The 12371-nt window shown below is 61.0% G+C and overlaps 1 protein-coding gene across 1 annotated transcript; it reads left to right on the top strand.

Moving 5' to 3' along the window:
- The first annotated feature begins 7350 nt into the window (after window positions 1-7350).
- Window positions 7351-10826, top strand: RNF26 (ring finger protein 26). Its single transcript, XM_062014035.1, has one exon. The coding sequence runs from the start codon at window positions 7395-7397 to the stop codon at window positions 8784-8786; it is 1392 nt and encodes a 463-aa protein (XP_061870019.1). The 5' UTR covers window positions 7351-7394; the 3' UTR covers window positions 8787-10826.
- Window positions 10827-12371: the final 1545 nt, after the last annotated feature.

Here is a 12371-nt window from a genome sequence, read left to right as displayed (position 1 = left end):
CCCAGGCTCCTGTGTGCAGCCTTTTTCCGTGGGCACACTTTGCAGATCCCGTCCCGGTCCCCGTGGTTGGGCCCCAGGGCACAGCCCCCTCCACGGTGCCCAGCGAGCTGAGCCGTGGCCTGAGCTCCATGCAGCTGTTGTGCAGGGCGGTTGGAGCAAAGCTGTTGGTGCCAGTAGCCTGGGCGGCACAGGCGGGAGCAGAGGGGCTCTCGGTGCTGCACAAGGCTGCTATTATCCAGGGGTAATCACTCAGCCCAAGCCCAGCCCCTCCAGCAGCTAGGAAGAACAATCTCCCTCCCAGGTGCTGCAAGTTATCTGCAGCCAACCATGCAGGATGCCTGGGTTCAGTGGCCTGGCTCTTCACCCCAGTTTCCCTTTGGTTCGATCAGAGCTGGAGGGGCCGCGTTGAACGACAAAGCACGGGGATTTTCTTCTTCAGACCCCTTCTGCCTCCCACACCCTCACTCCCCGTGCACACAGCATTCCCCAAGCTTACTCACTCGCCTTTCCCTAACCTGAGGAGAGGCCACAGCATCTGCCAGGAGCAGTGAGTGCACTCTCCTCCAGCTCCCAGCCCAGGGGCTCTGAACCTCTGCATAAGCCTCTTCTCTCTCAGACCCTGGGCAGGACGGGCTGCATCTCTCTGACCACCCTGAGCGACTCCAGAGCTGGGCTGCAGGTTCCCCTGGGTCATGGCATTCCTGCCAGGCACCCAACAGCCTCTCATCCTTCCAGCCTCTCCAGCCCCTGTGCTGGCCTCCAGCCCCAGCCCTGCTCCCACAGTGGTGCCATGCTGCGGCCCTTCCCATGCCCTCCTCCTGCCTTGTCCGCATGCCTGGCCAGCCCCCTCCACCACTTTCCCAGCCAAACAGACTTGATGATTCATCGGAAATGATTAAATTTTTTCCCCACGAGATTAGTTGCTTAAAATGGCAAAGCTGGGCAGCGATAAGGCTCACAGCCTGCTGGCTCAGAGGGCAGGCCTCCTCCCAGGCAGCGCGTTCGCTGGGAGGAACAAGTGGAAGGGAGCTGTGCCATCATGCACAGGCTGCTCGAGAGCTGCTCTACAGCCCCACAGCTGCAGCCTGGGGATGGGCTCGGAGCTGACAGCGTCAGGAGTTCTATCTGCAGTGGGAACAGCCACCCTCTGGATGGGTGTCCAGGCCTTGGGGATCCCCTCACAATGTGTTCACACTTTCTTCTCCCTCTCTGAAGGGCAGGGTGCAGCTCCAGAGGAGCCTCAGGCTCTGCTCCCCTTGGAGAAGGGAGAGAAATGTTCAATTTTGCACAAAATACTGCAATTTAAGCCCTGCAAACAGAGTCCTGCTTTCCCACGGGAAAGCATCCACTGAGTCAAACAAGCAGGACAGCCTGGATAACACACTGTTGCTGCATTTAGTTCTGGTGCTAACTTTTATTCTGTGTTAAAAATGAAGGATGCTAATGAAACCTCTGCAGAAAATTCCCAGCAGTTGGAAAGGGCAATGCTTCTCCCTGGAGAAAAGGGGCTGGCTAAGCACTCTGGCAGGTAGCATGCCACCCTGAAACAGTCTTCTGCTCTTACTGCAGCAGTCAGCCTCCAATTGGTCTGGAGCTTCTCCTTTTCAGACCATTGAACTTTGAAGAAAATTTGGGCTTTTTCCCCTGCCAAAGTAATAGTTGTGGGGAAGACAGGCAGGATTTCAAAGCGAGGCCCCACTGCCCTCACAGCCGGCATGAAATCACCCTGTCACGCTGTGTGTGGCACCCGGTGGGCTGGGGGTCTCTGCGTGGGGTGCACAGCGGGCTGGCCACCTTCATCTTCCTTCTCTGCTGCCTTATCTCACGCCTTCTTATTTATTTGCTTGCTGAATGGATTTGGCTTCGGCCCCCGCTCACTGCTACTTAAACAAACAGCGTGGATTAGGGCCCCGTGCCGTGGTCCCACGTGCAGAGCCAGGGTGGGAAGGTCAGGGCGCACGGCTCCAGCCCCAGCAGAGGCACAGGGCTGCTCTCGTGCCGAGGGAGGAGGTGCCGGGGCCCTACAGCTCCCAGCAGTCTCCTCCTCCAGCCCACTGCCCCTTTCTGAGGAGGGCTTGTGCCCGAGGAAGGCGGCTCTGTCCCTGGGAGCAGAGGGCTTACCAGCCCCTGGCAGAGCTGCCAGGCAGCCATTCCCCTCTGCTGGAAGCCTGGGGACCTTCCCAGGGCACGGCTGATTACCCTGGCTCTGGCCAAGCATTGCAGGTTGAAGGCACAATCTGGAAGTGTATAATTGCATTTGTCTCTCCTCTAGCTCCCGCTGAGCCTGGCTCTGCAGCTGGAGGGGAACAACGGCCAGTGCACAGAGACAGGGATGAGGCTTGGGGCTGAGCATAGGCTGCATCTCAGCACACACCTCAGCGCCTTCCACCTTCCCCTGTCCTCCCAGAGAGACTCCTGCGGCTCTGCTGGAGAGAACAGGTGCTTTAGGGCTCACACAATGCTTTGTGGTCTGGGACAAGTACAGGGTAAGAGCGGACTGTCCGACCTCTGGAAGACCACAAGAGATGGGGTATCAGACATCCCATGAGGTCAAAAGTGTCTTGGGGTACCTGCACCCCATCTGTGTCCAGCTTTTCAATGCTCCTGTCCTACAGCTGAGGAAAATGCCACCTTCCAGCCCCTCTTCCTCCATTGGGCTCCCAGACGCTCCTTTGTGTCTTCCTTCTCCTTCCTCTCCCTCTCTGCAGGGCCTTTATGTGAGGATTATTAACCATGGCTACGCAGCCTTTGTTTAGAAGGGGCCGGGAGCGGGAGCGGGGCAAGGAGCTGGGCGGGTGGAGGGAGGAAGGAAGGACGTGAGCGGAAAGGGGGAAGGAAGGTGACATCTGTATTTCTGCGCTGGAGGAGCACGATCTCCTGGGGCAGCTGCACGGAGATGGCCAGTGGCTTGGCGGATGCAGAGCAGTGGCAAAACCCCAAAGAGGAGTGGAGCTGGCGAGAGTCACCCAGCCTCACACCGTCCAAAGCAGCCACCCCAGCAAGGGTGCCGCTATGAGATGGCAAACCCAGGAGCCCCGCAGCTCCAGCTCCCCTGCAAGGGCTGGCTTGTGGCATGCAAGAGGCATAGACTTGGCCATACTCTGCAGGGAGCAGCGCAGGGGTAGCGAGGAAGGCTGTGGAGCTGTGCAGCCCTCCCCTCGCACCCTGCCCCAGAGGCTCAAGCCTTGGTGCACGCGGGGTGGATGGACAAGGACAGCTGGGCAAGTGAGCACTGCTGGGGAAACCTTAGCCAGCCGATGGCCACAGCCAAGGCACAGGGGGAAGAGCTGGCTGCCCTCAAGCAGGTGCAGCCCCGGCACAGCGTGCAAACAGCCACGTACTGCCCTCTCACTCACACGTGCGCAGCAGGTTCCTTGCCCAGCCCCAGTGCACCGCCACCCCTGTGTGAGGGGAGGCCTTGGGCTGAGGCTAACGGGGCACAGGGGACGCTGGGAGCCCAGGGACGACTATTTATAAACCGGCCTTTTCCTTCAAAAGACTTCCGAGGTCATCTCCCTCCAGTGCCGGCCGGAAAAAGGCCTCATTGTCTTGGCGCCAGATGGGCCGGGGACAGGCACTCACCCACACAATGGGGCTGATTATGTGCCCAGCTGGTGGGGGTCCAGCCTCGAGGTGCCCAGGAGGAGCAGCTGCTGCCAATGCCACACGGCAACCCTGCGGCACGGGCACACGGACCAAGAGTGACGTGCACATGGGGAGCCTGGCCGCGCTCCTTCCTGTGAACGCCACGGCTCTCACCCCATGGCTCCCCGGAGGAACGGGGAGGAAGAAGGCCCAGTGTCACCTGGCTTCCCTGGCTCACTGTGGTGTTGCTGAGCAGCATAGTCCTGCTGCCAAGGAAGGGAGGAGAGGCCAGCCTGGGAGCATGGTGTCACACCCAGCGCCTGCCCACGGCCCCCTGGGCAGTGCAGCCTCCCTCCCAGCATTGTCTTGGAGGCTTGAGGCTCCCCAAGGACAGCTCATTAGGAATGACTGCCAGAGAGCTTAATGAGAGATTAGCCCCAGGCCAGGCTGCGAGGCCAGCCCTAGCTTGGAGGGAGCCCCCCTTCAAGCTGTGGGCTGTAGAGGATCCCTTTGGAGGGCTTTGGGGAAGGCTTCATGCTGGGGAAGGCATGTGGACGAGGGCTGCCTGGGAGAAGGCAGAGTACAGTCCCCATGCCACCTCCCCACACCACTAGCCCCGCTCGGCCTCACAGCATCAGGGACATGCCGGGGCACCAGGGCCCAGGGGAACAGTGAAGCTGGCTGAGCTGAGCAGGAATTTCTCCTTGCAGGACTTTCCCATGGAAGAGGACTTGCTTTTCCCAGGGCCATCTGGCCAGGCTCCAGGAGGAGAGAGACATCTCAGCTCCCCTCGTGGGGAGCCACACAGCCCTCTGGAAACACGGCAGGCAGCCTTCGTGCTCCCACTCTTCCACCAATCCGCAGAGCAAGGAGAGGCAGGGAAGGTGCCCGCTGCCAGGGCTGCTGGGGCACATGGGCACCCTCCAGCTCCCAAGTCCTCCTGTCCTTGCAGCCCCGGACGGGCGGATGCGGGCTGTGGTTGCCGCCAGCAGCGCTGTGTGCAGTGGGGATGCTGTCACCTGCACCTCTGAGACTACAGGCGAAGGCCAGAGGAAGAGTGAGCCATGGCAGCCTGGAGCTGAGCCCAAGTGGGGACGGGGGAACCTGCCTGGAGCGGATGCACTGGAATGAGCTATTGTTCCCTCCTGGCCTGCGAGCATGGGGCTGCAGGCGGCCGCCGCCGTGCCGAGGCATCTGCCTGGCCCTGGGCCATGGCATCTTGAGGGGAGCCAAGGTAAGGCTGCTGGCACTGCCCAGGAGAAGCGTGCTGGCTGGTTTGTGCCAGGTGCCAGGGCTGCAGCACAGCTGGGCTCTGCAAGAGAGGGCTCCCTAGGTGTGGTCCCAGCTGCTCCACCAGCCAGGAGCGCACTGGGAGCACTGGCCTGATGCCAGCAGGACCCACACCCCAGAAACACCCTTCCTGCCTCAGGGCAGCAGCAGAGAGGGACCTGCCCCTGCAGCCAGGGCCAGGGGAAAATACTGGGGCTGGGCAGGCAGCCTGTCCCATTACTGAGGTGGGCCTGGAGGGAGCTGTGGTGGTCCCAAGCACCCAACTTTGTCACTGCAGGTTGTGTTGCCAGTCCTTTGTCTGCCTCATTCCTCCTGTTCCTCTGCCACCCACGGCCTGTTCCCAGGCAGTCTGCTGGGACTTGCCCAGGGTGCGATGCCAGGCAGCCCTGGCACTGCTGGCCTGGCCCCAGGCTCCACACAGCCTTGTCCCCTCCAGGCACACTGGATTCCAGAGAGCTCCTCGAGCACCCCAACACCCACCCCCCAGAGTTGCTTCCTATTCACTCCCTCCCTCTGCTTCCAGCTAAAAGCTACAAGAATGAGAGTCGAGGCAGCCCCAGATCTGGCTTCACTGACTGTGTTTCCCCAAAATGTGAGGCAGCTGCCGGGCTGTGGTGAGCTCAGCGCCGGGAAGGCAGCTCAGAGGCATGATGCAGCAGCAGCCCGGTGGCCAGGCTCTGTGCCAGCGCAGTGGGTGCTCTGCACAGCCTGTCTCCAGCCAGCGTTGCCTGCAGGGCAGGGGTGCACATGCCTGTGTCCTTCAGGTGGGCTGTGGTGGCCCCAGTAAGCACCAGTGCAGCCTGCTTTACAGTGCCAAATGAGCAGAGAGGCTGAGGAGGGGTGAGGGCTCACAGCTGGGCCAGCCCGTCCTGCTGTCAGCAGCTGCCATGGGCATCGCTCCCGAACCTCCAGCAAGTGCAGGGACAGCTGCGGGGCTCTCCTCGCAAGGAGGGGTCCTGGTCACGGCCCAGTTGCCAGGCAGCCTGCCAAGGACCTCTGCCTCCCCCACTGGGCCCCAGGAAGGCATTTTCCATCCCTGCTCCCCAGCCTTGCAGCCCACCCACCGAGACCCCTGCCCTATTCTGCTCCAGCCAAATCGGTGTTCCAGTCTGACCTCATCTCCTGGGTGCTCCCACTCCCTGCACCCTCCTTGCCCTGTGCCAGGGTGCCTGAGCCCCTCTCTGGCCTTGTAGTGGGAAGCCTGCCCTGGGCAGGGGGCTCTGGGCACGGCATAGGCCAGGGCAGGTGGCAGGAGCAGGCAGGGGCAGGCAGGTGCACAGCCAGAGGCAAGGAGTGAGTGGAGCAAGCCCAGCTCTTGGCTCAGCTATTTGTTCCCCCTCTCCTGTTTGGTAAGGCAATGAGAAATCCAAACATTACCATAAATGCTGAAAGCATCCCGTCTCCGTCACGCAGCCTTGGGACTCAGGCACTCGCTGAGAGGGAGCCCACAGCCAAAACCGACCAGGCAGGGAGGGGACAGGGCTGGCAGGGAGCCAGCCAGTGGGACAGAGCCCAGGCAGGGACAGCCAGGCAAACACTGCACGGCTCTGCCATCCTGGCAGTCCAGCCAGTGCTGCAGCTCACGAAGAGCTGCGTGGCACCAGGCAACAGCAGCTCACACAGAGTATGCCAGGACGTGCCCCTTGTCCCAGCTCCTGTCCTGACCTGGGGCGTTCGTTATGGAGCAAAACTTGCAGGGGATGAGGCAGAAGATGTCAGTGTTCTGCTCCCTCAGGGCTCCTCCCTTGCTGCCCAGGGCTGCAGCGCTCCTCTCCTTGGTTCCACACTGGCTGCTGTCTCCCAGGGGTCACAAATGTCTTTCCCATGGGTCACTTGCTCTGCTTGCTCTGCCCTTCCTTAAAAGCCTTGGGCTCCAAGGCTGGGTTTTCCTGAGCTTGTCACCGCTGGCAGGGCTCGGGGGCTGGACCATCTCCTGAAGCACGGCAGACCGAAGGCCAGCAGCTCTGGCAGCATCACACCCGGCCAAGGAGCCAGCAGGAGCTGCTCTGGGGTTGTAACCTTGTGCCAGGACATGGCCACGGGGTTACTCTGGGACACCTCGCAGGGAACTGCTCGGCGGTCCCAAGCTCGCCCGGCCTGGTGGCGGCGGGGCGAGAGCGGCGCTCAATGCTGCCCCAACCCCGAGGGCCGTGTGAGGGCCGTGCCAGGGCTGAGCCTCTCCCAAGCTCCCCCGGCCTGGCGGCGGCAGGGCGAGAGCAGCGCTCAATGCTGCCCCAACCCCGAGGGCCGTGCCAGGGCCGAGCCTGTCCCAAGCTCCCCCGGCCTGCTGCCGCCTGGGCGAGCGCTACCCCCGCGCCCCGGCCCCACGGCCGCCGCGGGCTCTTTAACGGCGCCGGGGTGGGCGTGGCCAGTCTCGGCCCCGCCCCCCGCCGCGTCCTCCGAACCGCCCAATGGGCTGCCGGGACCGGCGCGGCGCTGGCCGCCGATTGGCCGGGGGCGGCGCGGCGCAGCATGGCGGCGCGCAGGGGCCGCGGCTGAGGCCGCCGTACGGCGCCGCCATGGAGCCGCTGCTGGCGCTGCTGGGCGCGCTGCGGCTCGCCCTGGACCTGCTGCTGCTGCTGCTCGACATCAACTTCTTGCTCGTGTCCTCGCTGGTGTCGGCGCTGCTGTGGCTGCTGGCCGCGGCCTGCGCGCTGCCCGCCGCCGCCTCCGCGGCCGCTCTGGCCTGCTGGGACGGGCTGCTGGGCGCGCTGGCCCGGGCGGGCTGCGGGCTGGCCGGGCTGCTGCGCGGCTGCTGCTGCGGCGGCCTGGAGGGGCTGAAGCTGGCCGGGCACCTGCTGTCGCACCTCGCGCTGCGGGGCAGGGAGCTGCTGGCGCGGGGGCTGTGCGGGCTGCTGGGCTGCGGCCAGGCCGTGGGCAGGCAGCTGGGCGAGGGGCTGGCCATCGGCACCAGCCTGCTGGCCTACCTGCTCAACAGCCTGCTCAACGTCTGCCTCATCGGCACGCAGAACCTCCTGGCGCTGCTGGCGGCCCTCTGGGACTCGGTGGCCGGCCCCTTCCTGAGGGCCACGGACCTGCTGGCTGCATTCCTGGCGCACGTCTCCAGTGGCGCCATCGCCGTGCCCATCCTGCTGTGGTCCCCCTGCCAGCTGGCCTTCCGGCTCCTGGCCTCTGCCGCCGAGCTCTTCGTCAGCATCTTCTTCGTCAACATCTACGGCCTGGGCTTGCTCCTGCTCATCATCGCTGTGGGAGCCTTTGTGCTCAACCCCGGGCTGCTGCGGGCGCTGACGGGCCAGGCACTGGCCTACCTGAACACGCTGCCTTCCTACCACCGCCTGCAGCGGGATGTCTGGCGGCTCTACCAGGTGGCGGTGCTGACACTGGGCATGGCCATGACCTCCCAGGCCTGGCGGCGCGTGGTGGACTGGAGTCTGCAGGTGACCAACTGGAGCCGAGGGGGCAGAGCAGTGAGCAACCAGCGAGGAGCGGCTGTGCCTGGCCTGAGGCTCCCCGCAGCCCCTGGCGGGGTGACGCTGGCGGGGGCTGGCCCGCTGCCAGCCACGCACGAGGAGCTGCTGGACGTGGAGCGGGTCCCGCAGGCACGTCCTGCTCTGAGCCGAAGTGCCGTGGCAGGGCAGCGTCTCCAGATGCCCAGGGAGGAACCCAGCAGCTCCCGGGGTAAAGCTCCGAGGAGGCAGCTGCTGAACACAGCAGCTGGGGATGCTGAGGGCACTCCGGATAACGACCCCTGGATGCTCCTGAAAGAACAAGAGGAACGGAAGAAGTGTGTCATCTGTCAAGACCAAACCAAGACAGTCCTGCTGCTGCCCTGCAGGCACCTGTGCCTGTGCCAGGAGTGCACGGAAGTCCTGCTGCAGCAGGCCATCTACCAGCGCAACTGCCCTCTCTGCCGCCAGATGATCCTCCAGACACTCAACGTCTACTTGTGAGCCTGAGGGGTGGGGAACTCGGGTCATTTTCCCAGAAGGTCACAGGCACCCCTGGCTGCATCTTGCCGGGAAGCAGAACTTCCCAAGGCTGCCTTGAGCAGCTTCCAAAGAACTGCGGATGGTGCTGAAAGGGCAAAAGGCTGGTGGGGGTGTCTGCTGGCCACATTTGCTACCTAATTAGGTTGTAGCTCTTGCTAGCAAACACAGTCACTGATCTCTGCAGCAAGCTGAAAGAGTTACCTCCCTTCGTCTGTTTAAAGGGACTGTTGCCTCGAGCCTGCAGCAGTCTGAGATCCAGAGCAGAGTGCATAAAGGTGCTGTGGTCCAAAGCTGATATAAACACTGTGCCCTCCTGCTAATCAGAAGGGCAGATGCAAGACAAAGGAGAGTTTTTCCTAAGGTCTGACCAGAAGGGTACCTGGCAGACTGCATTCAGGCCTCTTGTTTCCTCCTCCCACCATCTAAGCTGAGAAGTTCCATGGGAAGTCAGAAGCATGCCCCTTTTGCAAGGCCCCAAGAGAGAGCAATTAGCTTTTAGGCTGTGTTACCAGAGGGCTGAGCCTAGCTCTCTGCTGGAGAAAAGCAAGGTTTCTGGGGTACTTGAGTAATGACAGCCCCCTTTGGTTTTAGAGTTTCCCATTGGCCTTGGCAGGACAAGGAGGAGCCATGAGGAATGCAGGCTCAGAGCTGCTTCCACAATCACCTATGCAAGACAAAGCAAAGCACACGTTGGGTCACTTGCAGGAGAAGGCTGGGGAAGTTCCTCATTCTGCTGGGGTGGCTGTGTTCCTTGGGGAGTCTGAAGGGTGGCCAGCCAATGCCTCCAGCTCAGCAGCAACACACATCTGAGCCTGTGCTGGAGAATCTCTCAAGATAAGAGGCATTTTCTTCTGGCTCAGGGTGGAACTGGGTGGTTCACACCAGTGCTTGCTGCTTCACAGGCCAAGCTGGCTAGAGGGTATAAGTCTTTGGGAGGAAAGGGGACACCCCAAAGCTCCTGGGAGCCCACTGAGACATTCCAGCTCCAGGCACAAGTTCTGCAAATCCTGGAGATGGGCAGCTGTGCACAGGGAGCAGTACAAGGACCATGGCTGTCTTGGTTTAGGGCAGGTTTACACCTTTGTTCTGTTTTACTGTCTGTTAGAAGTGTAAGTAGTTTGATTTCTCCTGAAACCTGAGGACAGCATCCAGTCCTGACTGAGGAGACCTGAGGTGGCTCATCCCAGCTTGGGCAACCAGCAAGGTTCCAAAAAAACCACTGGGCTGCAAGAGGGCCTTGTGTTAAAAGCTTTTCCTCTTCCTGCTGCTTGCCTGAGGTCGGCCACGTGCCACAGCCAATTTTGGCTGGAGCCAGACTGGAAAGAGTCTGGACTCCTGGACTGCAAGCCAAGAGCCTGAGGGCAGCTGGCATGGCCTGCCTTCTCTGTTCTCCTTCTTGATTAGCGATTGCAGCCAAAACAGAGGCAGCAGAGAGGCCGGGCTGTGCTGGGAGGTGCCTTTGCACTGCAAGCCTGAGCAGGGGGAAGATGCTATCTTGTGGGAGAGTGGCTTTTCTCTGGGAGGTGCTGCAGGGTTCAGCAATACCCACCTTTGCTGGGGGCTGGAGGGACTCCCCAGGCCACACTAGGCTCCTGAACATTAAGGGATGCTAGAACGGCTTGTCCTCATGGCTTCCAGTCCTCCCACTTCACGTGGCAGGTGCCAGGTTCCCTGCTCACCCCACTTGTGTTCACTCTCTCATGACTGCAACCACCACACATACAGCAGTGGCAAGTGCAGCTCCCCAGGCTCCAGCTTGGCCCATGCATTCACAGGGCTCCCCTCCAGCTCATGGCTTTTGGGGTGCAGTGTTTCCTATCCTAATTACAGGAGGACATCTCCCCAGGACTGTAGGGTTTTTTAAATTGTTGTAGCCACACATTGTTTTAGGGCCTGTTTGTTTGCTGCCTGTTTATATAGAAAAAAAGAAGAGAAAGCTTTGCCTTAACTCTTTGCACTATGGATTAGAAACTGAGCAGATTAAAGTCTCCTTTGCCAAAAGCTGCCTGCTGCCTCCTTTTTATGAAGAGTTCTCTCTGAGGGGATGAGGGTCTCCTGTCTGCTCACCCCACAGCTCCAGAGGAAGCCCATCACTCCCTCAGGGTTGGGGCTGGAGGGTACAAGCTCAGGGGGCCTCATCTGGGGATGCTGGCATTGCAGAACACAGTGCTGGGAGATGTCCCCAAGCCAGGCTGCTGCAGAAGAAAAGCCTGGCCCTGAAGAGATGAAATTGTACCTGAAGATACAGCAGGTGAGCATCCCTCAGCCCATGCTCTGCCACCCTACAGTGAGAGGAGGTGGCTGTGGATGAGCTTGTGCAGAGACTGCAGCTTGCAAGGTGCCAAGGTTAACGTCTGCATCTTGCCTGGCCGTGTGCTGCTGCTGCAATCTCTTTGGACCCAGGAGCAGGTAGAGCAGCTAACGTGGCTGTTGCTGGTAAGGGCTCAGGACTGATGGACATCTTATCTCCCTATTCAGGTCCCTTGGAGCTGTTTAGCAAGGAGAAAAACATCATCTGCTTTGTGGAGGGGCTTGTACATCTCTTTCCAGGAGCAGCTACTCCCTGCACTGGAGCAAAGGGATTTGCACTCAGGGTCTGCAGAGCTGTTGCTCTTCAGGGCCTGGGATTTCCCAGGCTGCCAGAAACACACAGGGATGTGTAACCTCTGCTCCCATATGTCCTCGGCACCTTGATGTCCCACTGCTGGTGCTAGAGGGTGTTGGTGAGCCTGACTGTCCCAGGGATGGACACAGCACCTAAAGCTGCTGCTGCCTTGCCTTGCAGAGAGGCTGCAGCAGGCTCGGCCCTGCTGGGCTACTGGTGAACAGATGCATTCTCTGCACAGTGAATTACTCCCTGGCCATGATCTAAGCTCTTGGCAGGCTGCTGTGTGCTTTTAAGCACTCTCTGCTCTCCCACAGCCTTGTAAATTGTTTGGAAAATTGTTTCAGGACCCTGATGGGCCGAGACCACAGGAGTTCTGGCTCATTCTGCCCTGAACTCACCTGCCTTGGCAGTGCCATGCCAGCAGACTAGCTAATTTTAACCAGGATGAAAGCCACAGCAGGGAGAGCAGGGCTTTTGGGAGGCCAGAAAGAAAGAGACATCTGCTGCAGGACCAGTCTGCCAGGCACAGTGCAGGCAGGGGAGAGAAGCCCACACTGGCAGCCTGCCTGAGCTCTGGGGGAGGGAGGGGAGGTGTCTGGCTGCAGATGGGTGATGACTGGGGAAACTGAGGCACCACTCACCCTTCCTCTCTTCCTCCCAAGGTGTGAGCTGAGGCAGGCTGGTCATCCCAGGAGGCTGCAGAGCTTGCTCAGGCCAGCACAGGAACAGCATCCATCACCTGCACGGTCAGGGTGCTCCCAGCCCACTCCCCAGCCAACCCCAGCAGCAGATGCAGAGGGTGTTCAACTGCCTGCAGGGGAGCCTGCCAAGTGAGGACAAGATGTGAAGGACACAGCCTTCCCCGTGGGAACCACCCTGGACACACTTGGCTCACTCCCTGGCCCAGCAGCAAGCAATTACAGGGGGAAAATGCAACC

The sequence above is a fragment of the Colius striatus genome, chromosome 23 (assembly GCF_028858725.1).
Source record: "Colius striatus isolate bColStr4 chromosome 23, bColStr4.1.hap1, whole genome shotgun sequence".
Classification (NCBI taxonomy): domain Eukaryota; kingdom Metazoa; phylum Chordata; class Aves; order Coliiformes; family Coliidae; genus Colius; species Colius striatus.
The sequence above is the reverse complement of the archived record's forward strand: the minus strand, read 5'-3'. Positions and strand labels throughout refer to the sequence as shown.

Bases quoted from the DNA above. Each gene is read 5' to 3' on its own strand.
- RNF26 (XM_062014035.1), top strand. From the start codon at position 7,395: ATGGAGCCGCTGCTGGCGCTGCTGGGCGCGCTGCGGCTCGCCCTGGAC.